The sequence below is a fragment of the Megalobrama amblycephala genome, linkage group LG18 (assembly GCF_018812025.1).
Source record: "Megalobrama amblycephala isolate DHTTF-2021 linkage group LG18, ASM1881202v1, whole genome shotgun sequence".
NCBI classification, from domain to species: Eukaryota; Metazoa; Chordata; class Actinopteri; order Cypriniformes; family Xenocyprididae; genus Megalobrama; species Megalobrama amblycephala.
Window position 1 is genome coordinate 8,447,134 of NC_063061.1, and position 21,281 is coordinate 8,468,414.

Here is a 21,281-nt window from a genome sequence, read left to right on the forward strand (position 1 = left end):
CTCGTCTTGTACTGCTCTGCGATGTGCCACGCATTACGTAATCACGTTGGAAAGGTCACGCGTGACGTAGACGGAAGTATCGATACAGTGTCCACAAAATGAATGTACAAAACTAAGTTAAAAGGCCTTTACAAAAAAAGGTCAAACAATGATGACGGATGATTTTGAAGTTGTAGGAGAAAATGAAATGAGTTTTTCGCCCTGCCGCGATACTTCCGCCTACATCATGCATGATCTTTCTAATGTGGTTACGTAATGTGTGGCACATCGCAGAGCAGTGCAAGACGAGCATTTGTGGTTAAAAAGTATATAAATTTGTATTTTTAGAAAATGTCTTTATTCCTTGTCTGGGATTGTGTAGAGCTCTTTGAAGCTGCACTGAAACTGACATTTGGACTTTCAACCCGTTGGTAGTTGTTGGAGGAGAAAAATCCTGGAATGTTTTCCTCAAAAACCTCAAAACCTTAATTTCTAGAAGAAAGAAAGACAAATATCTGGATGACATGGAAAAGAGTAAATTAACAGGAAATTTTAATTCTGAAGTGAACTAATCCTTTAAAAGAGCCATTTTTTTTTCCTGTTTACACTAGTGCGTTTTCGTTTTGAAACGAATAACTTTTGCTATGGTTATGCCTGGCGTCTACACTACTCCGATACACTACTCAGACAGACCAGCCTCGACGACTGTGTAAACAATAACACGGAGACAGATCTGCAAGCGTTGCTGACTTTGTTGTCCTTTTCAGCAGACATCGTGCAGTTAAACTCTGCATTTTATAATACTGCAGCTGCATACATGCGCAAGAGGCAAGCTGTTATTAGAGCAATTAGCAACTGTTTACATGCATGCCCAGTGTGCATGAATGGTCATGTGATATGCGTTTTCGATTGTGTAGTGTGGATCTTTTCGGAAACGGCGGTATAGACGAGGATAATTTTCATTTTAAAAGGCGTGTTTAAACGAGAACGCACTGGTGTAAACAGGGCCTTAGTGTGAAGAAAATTTTAGAAAAGAGCTTTTTTCCACTATAAAGAACCTTTTGCGCATTTGAAAGGTTCAATGGATGTTAAATGTTCTTCATTGAAACATCAATGCCAATAAAGAACCTTTATTTTTAAGAATGTATTGTAAATACTATAATTTTATCATTTAAAATCCTGTCTGAGTGCTTGATTTTACTCGATATTATAAGCTTTCTCTGTTTTCCCCAAACATGCTGGTACAATCCTCTGCTTTTATGGTTGGGTAGCCAACCGATGTGCATCAGGGCACGAGCTGTGACACTTTCTGTTAGTGGTGCTTCGGCCCTCATTTGGGATTCTGCTGAGGATGGCGCAATCATTCTTTGCACCTGCTAAATGAAGTGGCCTGTCACTCTGCCCAAACCTGTGCACAAGCCAGTCACAAAAGCACAGACTGTCATATTTTAAGGATTGCACAGCAACCCCACCCCCCATTCCCACCCCCAACCTTTAGGATGGCTTATTGGCCTGTTTGACATAGAGAAAAAGCCATTTTATCTTTTATCTCAGCCGTCATATGGATGCTGCGTCCTCTGTTTAATGCCGGCTTAGAGGTGAAGAGGATGTGTTGGATTATTAACATGTTTATTAACACCACCTGGTGAGCCTTTCTTCTTCTCCTTCTGGAAGCTAGTGGTTCTCAGAGAGACTATGCATTAGTAAACAGGCAACAATTTGTGTATGATTTTTGTGGAAAATTGTCATGCAAAATTAAATCTTTTTGTAAATATAGTATTTCTATTATTTTACAGCTACAGTTGTGAGTGGTAGGCACTGAAATGAATTAATATATGAAGAGGATAAAAGCAAAAAAATAAAATAATAATAATAATAATAATATATATATATATATATATATATATATATATATATATATATATATATATATATATATATATATATATAGGTTTTATTTTTCTCTAGACCACCATATTTCTAAAGGTTGCTGAAAAGATTATGGATTTTTGAAAATTACCTTATCATGTAGTGTGTAACATACTGTAGCTCTAATTGAATGAAAACATCCTGTTAAAGTTTTAAATCTGAAAGTGCACCGTATATTAAGTTATTGTCTCTCAAAAGTAAGAGTCGACTCTGAATCAATTAAACAAGTCGTTTGTAAAACGTATCTTAAGCCGTTTTGTTGTGACGTCACAACGAAACATTAGCATATTGCTTCCAAAACAAAAATAGTAACCTTTCAAATGCCATAATAGGGACACTTTAATCCTGACACATCCAAACTTTATAATGGCAGTGAACGGGACCAATGAGTATGAAGCTCAAGAAAGTGCCTCCATCCATCATAAATGTACTCCCATCCATATTTAACAAGTTATAAAGTAAAATATCTAGCTTCCGCTAAACCTCCTTCTGTATTTAGCTTACGAAAAAAGCGTAAATTGAATATAGAAGGTGTAGGATGTAGTGTAAGTGTTTTGAACTGCGAGAGGCATTACACTTTCTTCATAAGTTGAATATGGAAGCCGGTCTGGCGGAAGCTAGATATTTTACTTCATAATTTGTTAAATAAGCCACCTAGGATGGCATGAGGGTGAGTAAAGCTTAGGGTAATTTTCATTTTAAAGTGAATTAATCCTTTAAAGGATTAGTTCACTTTCAAATTAAAATTTCCTGATAATTTACTCACCCCCATGTCATCCAAGATGTTCTTGTCTTTCTTTCTTCAGTCAAAAAGAAATTAAGGTTTTTGATGAAAACATTTCAGGATTTTTCTCCATAGAGTGGACTTCAATGGACCCCAAATGGTTGAAGGTCAAAATTACAGTTTCAGTGCAGCTTCAAAGCATGCTACACTATCCCACATGAGAAATAAGGGTCTTATCTAGAGAAACCATCCTCATTTTCTAAAAAAAAAAAAATTAAAATTTTATACATTTTAACCATAAATGCTCATCTTGAAGTAGCTCTCTTCTTCTTCTTCTTCTTCTTCTTCTTCTCTATTTGAATTCCAGCAGTGTAAACGCCGCTAAGTGTATTACTGCCCTCAACAGGTCAAAGTTTGAACTAAATTGTCATATTCAATATGCTAGTGCAAGTATATAACAATTAGTTCAAACTTTGACCTATGGAGGGCAGTAATACACTTAGCAGTGTCTACACTGCCGTAATTCTAATAGAGAAGAAGAAGAAGAAGAGAGCTAGTTCAAGATGAGCATTTATGGTTAAAATGTTTATAATTTTTATTTATTTTTTTAGAAAATGAGCAATGGTTTCTCTAGATAAGACCCTTATTCCTTGTCTGGGATTGTGTAGAATGCTTTAAGCATAATTTTGACCTTCAACCGTTTGGGGTCCATTGAAGTCCAATATATGGAGAAAAATCCTGGAATGTTTTCATCAAAAAATTTCATTTCTATTTGACTGAAGAAAGAAGGACATGGACATCTTGGATGACATGGGGGTGAGTAAATTATCAGGAAATTTTAATTTGAAAGTGAACTAATCCTTTAATGTTCAAATCTAAAGACGAGTTCTCCTTGCAGGAAAATGATTCCCTGCTTACATGACATCATACTTCAATATAGTTCATATGTAATTAACAAAATTGAGATTGCAATTATGTAATTTTCCAATAAATAAGAGGAATGAGAAGGGTAATATAACAGAATAATGGCCCTTATCCTCAGTCAGAAAGATGACTAAATGTGTCTTATACAAATTATTTCAAAGTGTTTTGTCAAATACACCCATTTATACTTCAAAAAGAAGATCACTAACCATAGTTTTCTTGTATAATGACAGTAGTTCAAGAGTTCATACAGTGGGTATGGAAAGTATTCAGACCCCCTTAAATTTTTCACTCTTTGTTATATTGCAGCCATTTGCTAAAATCATTTAAGTTAATTTTTTTCCTCATTAATGTACACACAGCACCCCATTTTGACAGAAAAACACAGCATTGTTCACATTTTTGCAGATTTATTAAAAAAGAAAAACTGAAATATCACATGGTCCTAAGTATTCAGACCCTGTGCTGCGACACTCTTATATTTAACTCAGGTGCTGTCCATTTCTTCTGATCATCCTTGAGATGGTTCTACACCTTCATTTGAGTCCAGCTGTGTTTGATTATACTGATTGGACTTGATTAGGAAAGCCACACACCTGTCTATATAAGACCTTACAGCTCACAGTGCATGTCAGAGCAAATGAGAATCATGAGGTCAAAGGAACTGCCTGAAGTGCTCAGAGACAGAATTGTGGCAAGGCACAGATCTGGCCAAGGTTACAAAAAATTTCTGCTGCACTTAAGGTTCCTAAGAGCACAGTGGCCTCCATAATCCTTAAATGGAAGATGTTTGGGACGACCAGAACCCTTCCTAGAGCTGGCCGTCCAGCCAAACTGAGCTATCGGGGGAGAAGAGCCTTGGTGAGAGAGGTAAAGAAGAACCCAAAGATCACTGTGGCTGAGCTCCTGAGATGCAGTCGGGAGATGGGAGAAAGTTGTAGAAAGTCAACCATCACTGCAGCCCTCCACCAGTCGGGGCTTTATGCCAGAGTGGCCCGACAGAAGCCTCTCCTCAGTGCAAGACACATGAAAGCCCGCATGGAGTTTGCTAAAAAACACCTGAAGGACTCCAAGATGGTGAGAAATAAGATTCTCTGGTCTGATGAGACCAAGATAGAACTTTTTGGCCTTAACCAGGCACTGCTCATCACCTGTCCAATACAGTCCCAACAGTGAAGCATGGTGGTGGCAGCATCATGCTGTGGGGGTGTTTTTCAGCTGCAGGGACAGGACGACTGGTTGCAATTGAGGGAAAGATGAATGCGGCCAAGTACAGGGATATCCTGGACGAAAACCTTCTCCAGAGTGCTCAGGACCTCAGACTGGGCTGAAGGTTTACCTTCCAACAAGACAATGACCCTAAGCACACAGCTAAAATAACGAAGGAGTGGCTTCACAACAACTCCGTGACTGTTCTTGAATGGCCCAGCCAGAGCCCTGACTTAAACCCAATTGAGCATCTCTGGAGAGACCTAAAAATGGCTGTCCACCAACGTTTACCATCCAACCTGACAGAACTGGAGAGGATCTGCAAGGAGGAATGGCAGAGGATCCCCAAATCCAGGTGTGAAAAACTTGTTGCATCTTTCCCAAAAAGACTCATGGCTGTATTAGATCAAAAGGGTGCTTCTACTAAATACTGAGCAAATGGTCTGAATACTTAGGACCATGTGATATTTCAGTTTTTCTTTTTCAATAAATCTGCAAAAATGTCAACAATTCTGTGTTTTTCTGTCAAAATGGGGTGCTGTGTGTACATTAATGAGGAAAAAAAATTAACTTAAATGATTTTAGCAAATGGCTGCAATATAACAAAGAGTGAAAAATTTAAGGGGGTCTGAATACTTTCCGTACCCACTGTATGTGTGTGTGTGTGTGTTTAAATTAATAATTCTGGAGTCGATACGATACTTAATATAATACCTCTGAGATTGTAAGATTGCTCGATTGCTAAAAAAAAAAAAAAGTATAAAAAGCATAGAATAATTTGTTCAGATGGTTAAAAGCAAATTATAATCATTATAAGTTGAGAATTTAGCATCTGAAGTTGCTGTAATTCATGCACTTAAACTTCTGTCATGTGAACTTGTTCAATGTAAAAACTATTAATTTTTCATGCTGACATTACAGTCTTTAAGCAGGACAAGGATCAGCCCTGCGGGAAATCATTATCTTTCTCTAGAGGTCTGCAGATAGCAATCAGGCAGTAATGGCTGCAAATTATTTGAAAGCTGTCTTAGCATTATTTATTTTATTTGAGCCAAGTTATTGAACACCATAACTGAAAAACAAAAAAAATATGGATTTAATTTTCCGATTTAAGTTAGGATATTGCAAGAATAATGTAAACCATTCATGCATTTAGTTGTGGGCCACTGCAGATGCTTGTTTCATTTTTTTCAGCTTTTAAAATGGTTTCCTAAGGGGACTTACATATGGAAACATTTGGTCAGGATGTCTTGTTTCCATTGATTCCATTATCATCAGACAACCAAATTCATCATCTGCTAATTGCATGCAAAAATCACAAGCTGCATTTCATCAGCATCTCATCATTATTCAAAGCATTTTTCAATCAGGTAGGTTGTCATATCAGCATACCAGTACAGCGCTCATATTGGAGAGGATCAATCCATTACGATCCGCAGTAGTCCTTGGTGTTGACACTATCGATGCTTGAATCAGCAGCAAAAAAGACAATGTGCAACCTTGCCTGGAGGCAGAGGTTGCATTCTGGGGGAGTGCAAAAACCGAATAACAATCCTAGCGATAACAGAATGCCTCACATAGATCAGGAGAAGGAGAGAGAAATGGAAGCAGACAAGATGGTTATTCAGGGGGAAAATGAAATGTCAGAAGGTTTGAGAAGGAGACAGATAAGCAGTAATTGCAGAGTTCATGACAAGTGGTTGAGCTTCATCCAGTGGTCTACAGGACATTAGACTTCATCAACTTCAGGGTTTTTAGAAAGTAAGGTGGCAGCAACGGAGGTCAACACTGAGATGTGTTATTCCTCCATCTGTCACCACACATCAGCCATGGTTGGGGAAAATTTGCTCCCTCCCAGTTCATTAGTTGGAATATGACAGGATGAGGAATTTACTGAACTGCAATTAAAGGATTAGTTCACTTCAGAATTAAAATGTCCTGATAATTTACTCACCCCCATGTCATCCAAGATGTTCATGTCTTTCTTTATTCAGTTGAAAAGATATTAAGGTTTTTGAGGAAAACATTCCAGGATTTTTCTCCATATAGTGGAGTTCACTGGGGTACAACCGGTTGAAGGTCCAAATTGCAGTTTCAGTGCGGCTTCAAAGGGCTCTGCATGATCCCAGCCAAGGAGTAAGGGTCGAAAGATCGAAAGTCATAAACATCTTGGAAATTGGGGGTGAGTAAATTATCAGGAAATTTTAATTCTGAAGTGAACTAATCCTTTAAAAAATATGATATTTTGGCTCATCCATGTTTGAAATACGTTTGAAATTTGAACACTTGAAATCCTGTTTTTATGAACCCAATCCTAACCGCATCCATATTTGGTTTGAAATCTGATTAAAATTGGATTTTTATTAAAGTGTTTTAGTTTGAATGGTCTGAATGGATTTTAAGCAGGTTGTTTTCATCATCTGGGATGCAATGTGATCTACCCAGTCTGATTTGTCATGATTGAGTGCTTTTGTGGCAGTAGGCTTTGATTTTGGAAAGGCCAATTGCGACAGCATTACTGGAAGTCCTTGTTATCTCAGAGTGTCTGTGAGATCAGTGATTTTGACCAATTTAAGAACCAGCATGGAGGTTTATCATGAGGAGGGCCTAACATGATTATGGACATTATTGATTGGAAGGTACTGGCTTTATGGTACAGTTATCAAACTTTGATCTTAATGGAGTTTACTGTACTTCTCTTCGCAGGTGGTGGTGAAGACACGAACTGAGTATCAGACGGAACAGAAGAACAAGGCCAAGCTGAAGGTTCCGAAGGTGGAGGAGTTCACCATCAGTGTGACTGATGGAGTTTCTGAAAGGCTGAAGGTATAGCTGAACTTCCTTTGTCATGAATTATATGCTGTGTCAGTTCTTTTTTTTAAAATTGGCTTTGTTCTTTTTTCTTCCCCTTATTAAAAAAACACCATGGCTAGTCAGCAAATGTTATGGGTGCTGGTCTCCAGCATTGGATTCATTTGAAAACCAGATTCACCAATAAGGCTGCATGTCCACCAAAGCGTTTTTAGCGAGCTGAAAATGCTAGGTGCTCTGCTGAAAATGCCTAGCTGTGAGCAGTTGAGAGCGCTTCGGCAGCACAATGTTTGCTATGATACGGAATATCTACGGAAGTGTTACTAGTATCTCATTTCGCAGATAGTTTGTTTCTGCACTGGTTCTATATAAAAATGTCGGTAACACTTTAGTATATGGAACACATATAAATTATTAACTATGCTTTTTCCCTCAATAAACTCCTAGTTTACTGCTTATTAATAGTTAATAAGGTAGTTGTTAAGTTTAAGCATTGGGTAGGATTAAGAATGTAGAGCAAGGTCATACAGAATAAGGCCTTAATAAGTACTAATAAATAGCCAATATTCTAGTAATATGCATGCAAATAAGCAACTAGTTAAAAGACCCTCAAATAAAGTGTTACCAAAATGTTGGTACAATGTAAAGTATTTGCTCCAGCTCTTATTTTAAATTATTTTGTTCCATTATTATGCTGCTTGTTGTCATCTGTTGGCGTTGTACAAGCAAAATGTGGTGGTTGGTCTGTGTTGTATTTTGTCCCGCCCCTCCCCCCAAAATGACAGTGATGAGCGCTGCGTTTTACCCAAAGTTGAACATTCTTCAACTCGATGCGACCGGTAAAAAACGGCAAGTGCTCAGCGCCCTCGTTACGCTCCTGGCATTTTAAAAACGCGGCGCTCCCATTGAAAACAATTAGAAAAATATGCTAGCCTTGGAAAAAACTCTTTGGTGGACACATGGCCTAAGACCACACTGATGAACCTGCGAAACGAGCACAAAACCCACCCAGAACAGCATGGAAATTCACGCTGGTCTAAGTAACTTTTTCCAGCAGGGCTGTATCCAGGGTTGGCATATTCAGAATTTTCTCTCAGTACTACCAGAACATGGTTAATGTTCTAAAGATCTATTCTTTCAAGTGTCATTAATGCTGTAAAAAAAGGCAGTCTTTGTTTCAAAACTCTTTGCTTCAACTGTTTGGAATGAATCCTGGAAGTAGTTCAAGAGGCTGTTGGGTGATAGAGAGTTGTTGGCAGTGTGAACTTAATGCAGAGCCGGAGAGTCTGAAAGGACGTTTTATCTTAGCAGTGAAGGTCGTTGGAGAGGCAGATGAAGAAGACAGCAAACATTGGTATAAAGACTGACTTCCTTCATAAATAACACTAAATGAAACTGTCAGCAGTCTTGGAATCTCAATCCACTATGAAAACTATAACTTTGAAACATACAGAATGTTTCCACAGACACAATCAAGACGTTCTTGTCTGAGATCCTCCTTCAACGGCGCTCGTTATTTTTTGAGGTACTGAAGGAAACATCCCGGAGCGTCCTTGTATGAGCTTGTTGTAGGAAACTCTTCCTGAGGTTGTTGTCTAGAACGAGTAATTCAGAGTACAGAAAGCTAACTGCAGGGTGATCTCGGCTGCGTAGCCTCCCAGTTGGATTTTTATAATATTCCCTGCTGTCGCTCCACCTGCAAGTAAAGAAGGAATGTTCCCCCTCATTAAATGTTCAAAACAAAAGAGAGTTGTGGTCTCTTGGTGTCGTATGCAGCCAAGTGGAACATATTAACATATCATGTTAAAATAAATGTGGTATTAAGACAACTTAATTAAGCAGGGAGTAGGTCTTGTGATTTCTGTTTGTTCTTAGTGTATTTGGGTGGGAGGTTTGGCAGACAAAGTGTGGGGAAAAGGAGTTTGGCTTTGATTTCTCAACTATACTAAGTGTTACACATATTCACTAAACACATTACTATGCATTTTTATTGTTGTTCAAAAAATAATGTCATTACTTATGTTGGATTTGTTGCACTGTTAGTTTTACATTGCACAGTGAAAAAGAGTATTCAGTTGGAAATAATGTAGGACGGACTTTATTTGATCCATTGGGATTTGATTGAATCTTGGGAAATAGGCTGTGATAGTTGTTACTAGTGCTATTTAATCTAACACTTCCTGATTTTAACATGGTAGACGATAAAATTGCTGAAAATATCATTGATTCATTACATTGAAAGAGGGAACCAAACTTTTTTTTTTTTTTTGACTTGGGGCAATAGGCAACCCACTAGCAACCCCCTAGGCATTGATTGCAAAATCAGAATTGTGGTTTCAGAGACCAAATGTTTTTGCATTCAGATCAGGTTAAAAAATGATGCTATTCATTTTTTTAGAATAATGTTCGCTGATGAATTGTGCTCAATAAGCTTTTAAAAGACTGATGTAACAGACACATTAAGAGATAACTTGTCAATCCAGGAATACACCCCTACATATTAGGGGTGTAACAGTATTCAAACCGAACTGAAAAACCATGATACACCACCCACGGTACATACCACGGTGCTCTCATAGCAGACCGAACGCCCCTCGCCTCCTGCTGCCCCGGCCCAGCCCTAATTTTTCTACCTTGAAATTTGATTAAATAGTAATTAGGGGTGTAACAGTACACGTATTCATCACACAGATTTTCGGTACAAGTCTTTTGTGTACACAAGGAATACAGCATTGTAGTTTAACCACCATTAACCACCAATAATCGTAATAAGAATTTTATCACAAAATTCAAACAAAAAATGCATGCATGTTGAAAGATACAGTACAACTTACTGAAATGTATCATATCATCTCATCAGCTCAATCAGCGTTTCAACAGAGGAAAGACATCGATAAAACAGCTTGTAAGCAATGTCACGTAGCATTACATTTACCTCAGGCAAGTCACTCAGTGTCCACAGCTTGTTAGTTCACCAGAGAAATGAACTCTTTCTCTAAATATATGTACTATAGTAGCCTATTTATTAATTATATTTTGCTTAACCTGTTAGTGATGTCTTGATTATTTAATGTATGTTTAAATAAATATGTCATGAAAATGACAGCCACTGTGTAAATGACTATATTTCATCAACGAATTGGAGTAAAAACGTAATTTTATAATTAGATTTAGTTAATGCAAAAACTGCCTTATGTGCAATTTACATGTTTGCATACAATGTTATTTGAGTGTTGATTATTATATCTAAAATATAAATAGCAACTGAATTTAGGCTAATAGTTTGGGCTCTGAACCTTTAATATTATAGTAAAGTGCAAGTAAGGGCTCCATATATAGTTTACAGCAATTGAATTAATTGAATTCATTTAAAGACACAATTTGTTCAGTAAACCACTGTTTCACGAGTTCACACTTACAAATAAGTCAGGTAAATAAATTGGTAAACGTATTTGGCGTGCTGTCCGGGGAGAGGGCTCCGAGCTCGGTAATCGGCCCGAACACAGAGTACCCCCCCCCCCTTTTAGATTATATGAAGTAACCCAGAGAGTGTGAGGAGACGGGGTGGTGGAGGGATTCTGGAAACTGTCGAGGATCTTTGGGTGAGTTTTGACTGTGATTATATACAGGCCTGAACTCATGCTGATTGGGTAGATACGTTGATTACAGATTGTTGACAGCTGGTTGAGATGACGTAATCATTAAGATGACGTAATGATTGGGTAGGTTATTTGACTTGTTCCTCCTGAACTACGTTAATGAAACATAATTTCACGAGTTCACACTTACAAATAAGTCAGGTAAATAAATTGGTAAACGTATTTGGCGTGCTGTCCGGGGAGAGGGCTCCGAGCTCGGTAATCGGCCCGAACACAGAGTACCCCCCAAAAAGCGAGAGTTAACTACGGACAGCAGCCGAAAACTGAAACTGTGACCCCCCCCCAAAAAAAAAAATATAGAAATAAGGCTGATGTTTGCAAGGAGAAAGCTGTCTGCGTGATCGAGAAGGTTCTATCTGACGGGAGTTCAATACTCACTGCGATCGGACGGTTAACCCCTGCTGATGGTGGGTGGACGTTTAGAAATTTTAGATTGGGGCTCTTGCGGCATCCGACGGGAGTTCAATACTCACTGCGATCGGACGGTTAACCCCTGCTGATGGTGGGTGGACGTTTAGAAATTTTGGATTGGGGCTCTTGCAGCATCCGACGGGAGTTCAATACTCACTGCGATCGGACGGTTAACCCCTGCTGACGGTGGGTGGACGTTTAGAAATTTTAGATTGGGGCTCTTGCGGCATCCGACGGGAGTTCAATACTCACTGCGATCGGACGGTTAACCCCTGCTGATGGTGGGTGGACGTTTAGAAATTTTAGATTGGGGCTCTTGCGGCATCCGACGGGAGTTCAATACTCACTGCGATCGGACGGTTAACCCCTGCTGATGGTGGGTGGACGTTTAGAAATTTTAGATTGGGGCTCTTGCGGCATCCGACGGGAGTTCAATACTCACTGCGATCGGACGGTTAACCCCTGCTGATGGTGGGTGGACGTTTAGAAATTTTTAGATTGGGGCTCTTGCAGCATCCGACGGGAGTTCAATACTCACTGCGATCGGACGGTTAACCCCTGCTGATGGTGGGTGGACGTTTAGAAATTTTAGATTGGGGCTCTTGCGGCATCCGACGGGAGTTCAATACTCACTGCGATCGGATGGGTAAGCCCCACGAGAAGGTTTTAGCGAGTTGGTTTAACTGATGAGGGTTTGGTGTGCTTTTTTGATGTGGAAGCGGTTAGATCTGATGTAGCTTTTGAAGGCTTCGGATGACCAACGACCGAGAGCTTGGATCTGTTGCTGGGAGAGACCTTTTTGGGCAGCTGTGGTCGCCGCTCCTATGCGAAAAGAGTGGCTTGAAAAGTGTTCCGCTGGGATGCCAGATTGGATCAAGATCAATTTGAGATGTTTTTGAAACCAAAAACGTGTGACTGGGTGGTTTGAATCATCTGTAAAGAGTGGATCTGAAGGGGATTTGGTTTGTGAATTCTTGAAATGGAGGTAGGACTGGAGAGTTTGGTATGGTTGTATAGGTGATTGGAGGTTGAAGATGTAAATGAAATGGCCTTTTTTGGTCTGGTCAGTTTTACTCTGTTTGATAAAGTAGGAGAAGGTTTCATTGTCTAACAAGCATAGATCTGAAATGGTGGGGTGGATTTTAGGATTAAAATTGGAGGTAATGGCGAGTTCAGAGCATCTGAGGAAACCGAAAAAAGCCAAAATGAACATGGCATCCAAAGTGCGAGCGGTGTTAATAGAATGGTATCCTAGACGGAGAGTACGGATACATCTGGTGAGTAAGTCTAATGTTAGAGGTTGTCTAACATCTGGGCGGGTAGGATGGGTTTTTTGGATGCCTTTAATAAGCAGTGATGTCTGCGAGTTTGTTATTTCACAGGAGGGTGAGCCGAAAATTAATTTGTGAAAAAACTGGATTCCACTTAAATAGCCTTTAATGGAACCAACCTGGAGGCTCTTGGCTGTGTTGAGGTAAGAGATGAAAGACGTAATGGTGAGCAGAGAGAAATCTGGGAACGGCAAGTTAAAAATTAGATGAAAAGTTTTAAAACATCTCCAAGCTGTTAAATATGATTGGAGGGTTCGTGGGGAAAAAGCTTCAAAGATCGAATTGAGAGAAGCGTCAAGCAGTGGTCTCATAGAGTGGTTTATGGGAAGATTAATTCTGAATAGTGAGGTACTGGCGTCGGGTTGGGGTCCGCTTCTGGAGCCAGCTGTCTGAATTTCTGGAAAGCAAAGCGTGAGAGAGAGTCAGCAATTTCATTTTTTGACCCGGGTACGTGCTTAGCTGTTATGATAAATTGATCGCAAGCTGCTATCCAAATAAGGCGTCTTAGGAGTGGCATCATAGCTGGTGCATGCGAGCGGGTTTTATTAATGCAATGCACCGTTGCTTCATTGTCGCAGTAGACGATTATGTTGTTTGTGGACCATTCTTTCCCCCATAGAAAAGCTGCGACGACGAGAGGATAAAGTTCAAACAACGCTGAAGAGGCTGGGAAATGCGTCGCATCTAAGAGCTGAGGTGGCCAAGTAGATGCGAACCAACGGCCTTGATAAAATCCCCCAAAGCCAATGGAGGGAGCTGCGTCGGTGTAGAGCTGAATATCGATTGGAAGGGACACCAACGTATTATAGAAAAAAGATAATCCGTTCCACTGTTTAAGGAAGGTTATCCATAATTTTAGTTCGTCACGGCATGGATTAGTTAGGGAGATTTGGTCTTCTAACGCAGCGACGGAGGATGCGAGAGAGAGAAGATGCGAGATGAAAGGGCGGCCTTGCGGGATTATACGCATAGCGAAGTTTAGGTGGCCGAGCAGAGACAGAAGTTCGCGCTTTGAGCAACTTGGGCTGTCTAGCAACGTGGAAGAGACCAGAATTATTCTGTCGATTTTCTCTTTCGGTAGAGAGGCCTGGAATTTGACGGTGTCCAGACTGATGCCCAGGAATTCGATGGACGTGGCTGGGCCACTGGTTTTGTCCTGGGCGATCGGAACTCCCAGCTCGGAAAAAACCTTTTGGACTGTAGTGAGATGCGCTGCTGGGATGGCATCAGGAGGCGAAATTATTAAGAAGTCGTCGAGCAGGTGAATAAGGTAAGGAATTGCGTAGTTGTTGGAAAGAATCCAGCAAATTGCTTCTGACAGCATGTCAAAAATCTTGGGGCTGCTTTTGCAGCCGAAGGTTAGGCGGACGGCGAAGTAATATTTTTCATGCCAACGGACGCCAAATAAATGCCAGGAGTCTGGGTGGATGGGCATCACTTTAAATGCTGAAGTAATGTCGACTTTGGCGAGCCAAGAACCACGACCGGCGTTTTTGATTAACAGTATTGCTTGGTCAATATCATGGTACTGAAGAGAAAATTCTTCGAGTGGAATGAGGCTGTTTATGCTTGGAGACGGAGAATTGTGCGGGGCTGAGAGGTCGATTATTAAACGTTTTTTACCGGAGAATTTCCTTGTAGCCACTCCAATAGGGCTGATGCGAAAGTGTTCGAAAGGAGGAATATCAAAAGGTCCGATCATGAAGCCAGAATTAACTTCCTTATTGATCAATTCGTCCACTGTGTCGGGTTCTGTAAGAGCAGATTGAAGATTATCACAAATCATATTTTGTGAGGGAATGCTTTCTAGACCTGGTTCAAAACCATGTTCGAGACCAGACAGCAAATATTTGGTAAATTCGGGATCGGGGTGCTGAGACAATTCAGATGACAGACGTAAAATATTCACAGGAGTCGACAAGTAATTTTTGGAATTTTTATTGGTAGATTTTTGTACAGGGCATACAGTGCGGGCGTGGGCGCCGCCGCAGTAATTGCAAATATGCAAAAAACGACAGCGATTTCTTAGGCAGCCGCCTGTATTGAAGTGGTTGCAGACCTGACGTCTGGAGGAAAAAGCTGCGCCTCTTCCGAATGAGTCGGAGTTTGTAGCTGGCCGTGGAACGTAACTCGTTGATTTCTCTTGGTTGGGGACTGGAATAGGAGGAATTGACGGATTTACTTGGGGACAAGTCATGGTGGAATGGGCGAGCGACCTACAGACTGCGCAGGAAATATTTCGAACGCCCAGGAAGATTTTATTGTGGAGATCAGTGTCCAGCGCGCCCCAGTAGGGGCACTGATTCCACTGAGCGATACGAACGGCGCATTTTGCTGAAAACAGCTTGTGGTAAGTGTAAAAATGAGATCCCCCATAGGATAACGCGAGCTCTGCCACTATCGCGAGATAGTCATTCAGCTCGCGTCTCCTATGGGGGAAAACAGCACAAATGATTTCGGTGAATCTACTGAATGCGATGCAAAATTCAGAAAATGAAAGGATTCGGGATGAGGAATTATTTGGATTTTTTAAAGTGACTGAAAAGTCACCACAATTAATCTGGCGATTAGAATCAGGTGGGGGAAGCAGGGAAAGGAGTGATGATAGATCGATGTCTGCACCTGATAGAATCTGCGCTCTGATATTGCCGGCGACAGGGGGCGGTTCCAAAGCGATGGCGTTTGGAGGAATGGGCATCGGTGTAGCTGTGAACAAAGAAAATTGTGATTTTGCTTGAGGGAGAATGTTTTGAGGGAGAAAATCCGGGGCCGACACTGAAAACGGAGGCAGCCTCGCGCTTGAGATGGCACCTGGACCTTGGGAAGCGACGGGGAAGGAGAGAGAAGGTTGAGGTAAAGAATAAAGCGGCTGGGCCTGTGCCGCTAACGGAGGCATCCTCACGCTAGGGGCTGCTGTAGGCCACAGCTGGGGAAAAGTGTTAGCGAGAGGGGAAGGAGAAGGAAAAGTTGTTCGGGCTTGCGATTCTTGCGGAGGCAACCTCACGTCAGGAGCCGCAGGCCACGAACGTTGAGGAGAATTCGAGACAGTGAGCAGTACAGGTTGAGCCTGCCCCGCTAGCGGAGGCAGCCTCACGCTAGGGGGAAGACAACCACTGGTAGAGGCGGGTAATTCCGTACGGGGGGCGGTGCTGGAGAAACCCGCGGAAAGAGGCTGAGTAGAAGGAGGAGGGTGCGGCGTAGCAGCGGCGGAATCTGGGGCTCGGCCCAGGCTCGCTGAAGGCCCGCTGCCCTTACCAGACGATCGGCGTTGAACTGGTCTTGCTGTAGAGGAAGACTGAGTTTGAGAGGTACGTGGTTTTTTACCTTTGCTGCTTGAAGTCGTTTTCTTAGAGGGAGAAAGGGGTTTAAAGGGAGCGCAAGTTGACTGCAGGCTTGAATATAATTTATATAACTCGGGTTTATTCATCCGTCTCGAGAAATGGACATCCGCGCTGATCAGAGCTTGCCTTAATCCCAGCACTGTCCATTTCTCGATTGCAGGAATGGTTGGTTGAGCCATAGAGTAGGAGGATGATGATGATGATGATGATGACGATGAGGAAGAAGGTGTGTGTCTCACCGGTGGAGGAGAGGGCTGGTCTAGCCGCCTTGGACTACGGATAGTGGAGCGGATAGGCTGACGGCCGCGCAATGGAGTCGGAGACTCAGCGACGGCACCTGGCGGCGCATGGCTGCTCCTTGGGATGGCGCGGTTCGGCGAAAGAGTCTGTGAATATAGAGACTCATCATCGGACGGGAAGAGTTCGATTTCCGACATTTTAGGCGAACCTATTCTGGAAACTGTCGAGGATCTTTGGGTGAGTTTTGACTGTGATTATATACAGGCCTGAACTCATGCTGATTGGGTAGATACGTTGATTACAGATTGTTGACAGCTGGTTGAGATGACGTAATCATTAAGATGACGTAATGATTGGGTAGGTTATTTGACTTGTTCCTCCTGAACTACGTTAATGAAACATAATTTAATAAAAAAGAAGCAATTTTATGTTTCGCTTTCTCCCCCCTGCTGTACCGAACCATGACTTCAAAACCGAGGTACGTACCGAACCATCAGTTTTGTGTACCGTTACTGCAGATCCTTCAGGCAGTGCTGCAAACCAATTAATAACCTGCCTGAAAAATAATAAAGCTTCCTAATGGAGAGCGTTTGCACACACAAAGACACACACATTCTAATGCGCAGTGCAAAATAGATACCCAGCTAATCCTCAGACGTAGCTGCACAATCCTCGGTTCAGACACACATCCCATAGCTGAATGGATGTCAAGCCGACAGTAGACATGAGGGACGGTAGGAGAGAGAGAGAAATAGAGGACATTGAGCTGAAATGCTGCCCCGTCAGTCTCGGCATCTCTGGGAGAGCAGCAGAATAAGAATGAAGGAGAGGGGTTGGGTGAGTGGCAGACGTGCTCGCTTGAAGGACCACTCACATCCTGGCACACCCACACTGCACTGCCTAGGCCCTTCGGCTCTTGTTTAGTCTACCATTTTAACATCTCTGGGGAGAAAATGAGAACAAGAAATAAAAAAGAGGGAGAAAAGGACTGCTACACCAGAGGCAGCAAGTCAGACAGTGAGAGAGAGAGAGAGAGAGAGAGAGAAAGAGAGAAAAACACCTTAAATGCACAGTTAATCTTTTATGAGACCAGAAATAGAGTGGGCATATTTAAAATTGTGCAGTTTCCACTGTGCTGTAGACCACACATTTTAAATGAAGCTGCATGTCATCTTTTTGCAGTTTTAATAACGGCTCTGTTCTTGTGTGAGCCCAGTTGATTGCCGTATTCATATCCATGATATTTGCATGGTATTCCAAGATACTTCAAATAATATAATGCTGTTACTGTGATATATGTCTATGGCAGAAGCTAAATAAAAAATTAAAAAAGGTAATTGCAACTTTTTATCTCACAATTCTAACGTCTTTTCTCAGAATTGCGAGATTTAAACTTGCAATTGCGAATTATAAAATCAGAATTGCGAGATATAAACTCGCAATTCTGAGAAAAAAACGTAAATCTTTTTTCTCTCTTTTTTCTCTCCCAATTCTAACTCCCAATTCTGACTTTATATCTCATAATTTTGACTTCATAACTCGCAATTCTGACTTTATAACTAACAATTCTGACTTTATAACTAACAATTCTGACTTTATATCACGCAATTCTGACTTTATATCTCACAATTCTGACTTTATATCTCACAATTCTGACTTTATAACTTGCAATTCTGACTTTATATCTCACAATTCTGACTTTATATCTCGCAATTCTGACTTTATAACTCGCAATTCTGACTTTATAACTCACAATTCTGACTTCATAACTCGCAATTCTGACTTTATAACTAACAATTCTGACTTTATAACTAACAATTCTGACTTTATATCACGCAATTCTGACTTTATATCTCACAATTCTGACTTTATATCTCACAATTCTGACTTTATATCTCGCAATTCTGACTTTATAACTCGCAATTCTGACTTTATAACTCACAATTCTGACTTCATAACTCGCAATTCTGACTTTATAACTAACAATTCTGACTTTATATCTCACAATTCTGACTTTATATCTCGCAATTCTGACTTTATAACTCGCAATTCTGACTTTATAACTCACAATTCTGACTTCATAACTCGCAATCTGACTTAACATCACGCAATTCTGACTTTATAACTCGCAATTCTGACTTCATAACTCGCAATTCTGACTTTATATCTCGCAATTCTGACTTTATAACTCGCAATTCTGACTTTATATCTCGCAATTCAGACTTTATAACTCGCAATTCTGACTTTATAACTTGCAATTCTGACTTTATATCTCGCAATTCTGACTTTATAACTCGCAATTCTGACTTTATAACTCGCAATTCTGACTTTATATCTCGCAATTCTGACTTTATAACTCGCAATTCTGACTTTATATCTCGCAGTTCTGACTTTATAACTCGCAATTCTGACTTTATATCTCGCAATTCTGACTTTATAACTCGCAATTCTGACTTTATATCTCGCAATTCTGACTTTATAACTCAGAATTCTGACTTTATAACTCGCAATTCTGACTTAACATCACGCAATTCTGACTTTATAACTCGCAATTCTGACTTCATAACTCGCAATTCTGACTTTATATCTCGCAATTCTGACTTTATAACTCGCAATTCTGACTTTATATCTCGGAATTCTGACTTTATAACTCGCAATTCTGACTTTATATCTCGCAATTCTGACTTTATAACTCGCAATTCTGACTTTATAACTTGCAATTCTGACTTTATATCTCGCAATTCTGACTTTATAACTCGCAATTCTGACTTCATAACTCGCAATTCTGACTTCATAACTCAGAATTCTGACTTTATAACTCGCAATTCTGACTTAACATCACGCAATTATGACTTCATAATTCGCAATTCTGACTTTATAACTCGCAATTCTGACTTTATAACTCGCAATTCTGACTTCATAACTCGCAATTCTGACTTCATAACTCAGAATTCTGACTTTATAACTCGCAATTCTGACTTAACATCACGCAATTATGACTTCATAATTCGCAATTCTGACTTTATAACTCGCAATTCTGACTTTATAACTCGCAATTCTGACTTCATATCTCGCAATTCTGACTTAACATCACGCAATTATGACTTCATAATTCGCAATTCTGACTTTATAACTCGCAATTCTGACTTTATAACTCGCAATTCTGACTTCATAACTCGCAATTCTGACTTTATATCACACAATTCTGACTTTATATCTCGCAATTCTGACTTTATAATTCGCAATTCTGACTTTATAACTCGCAATTCTGACTTTATAACTCACAATTCTGACTTCATAACTCGCAATTCTGACTTTATAACTTGCAATTCTGACTTCATAACTCGCAATTCTGACTTAACATCACGCAATTCTGACTTCATAACTCGCAATTCTGACTTAACATCATGCAATTATGATTTCATAACTCGCAATTCTAACTTCATAATTCGCAATTCTGACTTCATAACTCGCAATTCTGACTTAACATCACGCAATTATGACTTCATAACTCACAATTCTGACTTCATAATTCGCAATTCTGACTTCATAACTCGCAATTCTGACTTCATAATTCGCAATTCTGACTTCATAACTCGCAATTCTGACTTCATAATTCGCAATTCTGACTTCATAACTCGCAATTCTGACTTTATAACTCACAATTATGACTTCATAACTCGCAATTCTGACTTCATAACTCGCAATTCTGACTTCATAACTCGCAATTCTGACTTTATATTTCGCAATTGTGTTTATATCTCACAATTCTGAGAAAAAAAAAGACAATGGTAATACCATGGTGCTTTTTGTTACCGTTTGACCCATTAGATCAATTGATTAACATATTTATGTATCAGTTTATTTACATTGTATTCTAAGGTACTTTAAAGTATGCCATGATACATTACCAAATATGTTAATACATGGTGAAATGTCCCCAAACAACAACAACAACAACAACAACAACAACAACAAACAAACAAACAAACAAACAAAAAAAAAAAAAACATGGTAAAACAATGGCATGTTTTATTTCTTCTCCTTTTTTTTAGTGTGAATTGGCTTATCATTTTAGGCCAATTGATTGCCATATTCATATCTATGATATTTACATGGTTCTCTAAGATACTTCAGATAATTCCATGCTATTACCATGGTACATGTCCAGAGGTCAATGGTAATACCATGGTATTTTTATTACCATTTGGTTAGTGTGAGGCTTATTGATTACCATATTTGTGTACCACACATGTGTAAAAGTACAGGTGTAAAAGGTGATATTTATTGGAATATTTATTGAAATCAATGCTTTCCTTGAAGAGCACTGAGCAAATGTATTCTTCAGCTGAAATGACTTTGTTGATGCAAAGTAACTCATACTGTCATTTACAGAAAGGAGACTGCCATGCAGAGAGATGCATTTGAGTGCACACAATCCATTTGTGTATAATGCTGCCAATCCATTCTCCCTAGTCATGCAGTAAATTGTCACTGGGCGTTTGCTCGATGACAAAATAAAGTACCCAATCATGTGGGAGTGCCAGGAAACAGAGACGATTGTCACCCACCCTGAAGTCAGGAGACCATGCTATGCTGCCGTCATGCTGAATTGCTCGTAGCATCCCCCTACAGATGATGGCCATTCATTGGATTTGACAAATCGTTTGCTTGGGCAAAACCATATGTTGTCAAGCAGTGACCCCGGGTAACGTAGGGGGCA

The 21,281-nt window shown here is 40.1% G+C and overlaps 1 protein-coding gene across 1 annotated transcript in view; it reads left to right on the plus strand.

Annotated features, from left to right (window-relative positions):
• nsg2 (neuronal vesicle trafficking associated 2) overlaps nucleotides 1-21,281 on the plus strand; it is a 61,708-nt gene that overhangs the window by 1,626 nt on the left and 38,801 nt on the right. Inside the window, exon 3 of the mRNA XM_048166254.1 lies at nucleotides 7,472-7,591. Coding sequence (XP_048022211.1) covers nucleotides 7,472-7,591 — 120 coding nt within the window. The remainder of the gene's footprint in view (nucleotides 1-7,471; nucleotides 7,592-21,281) is intronic.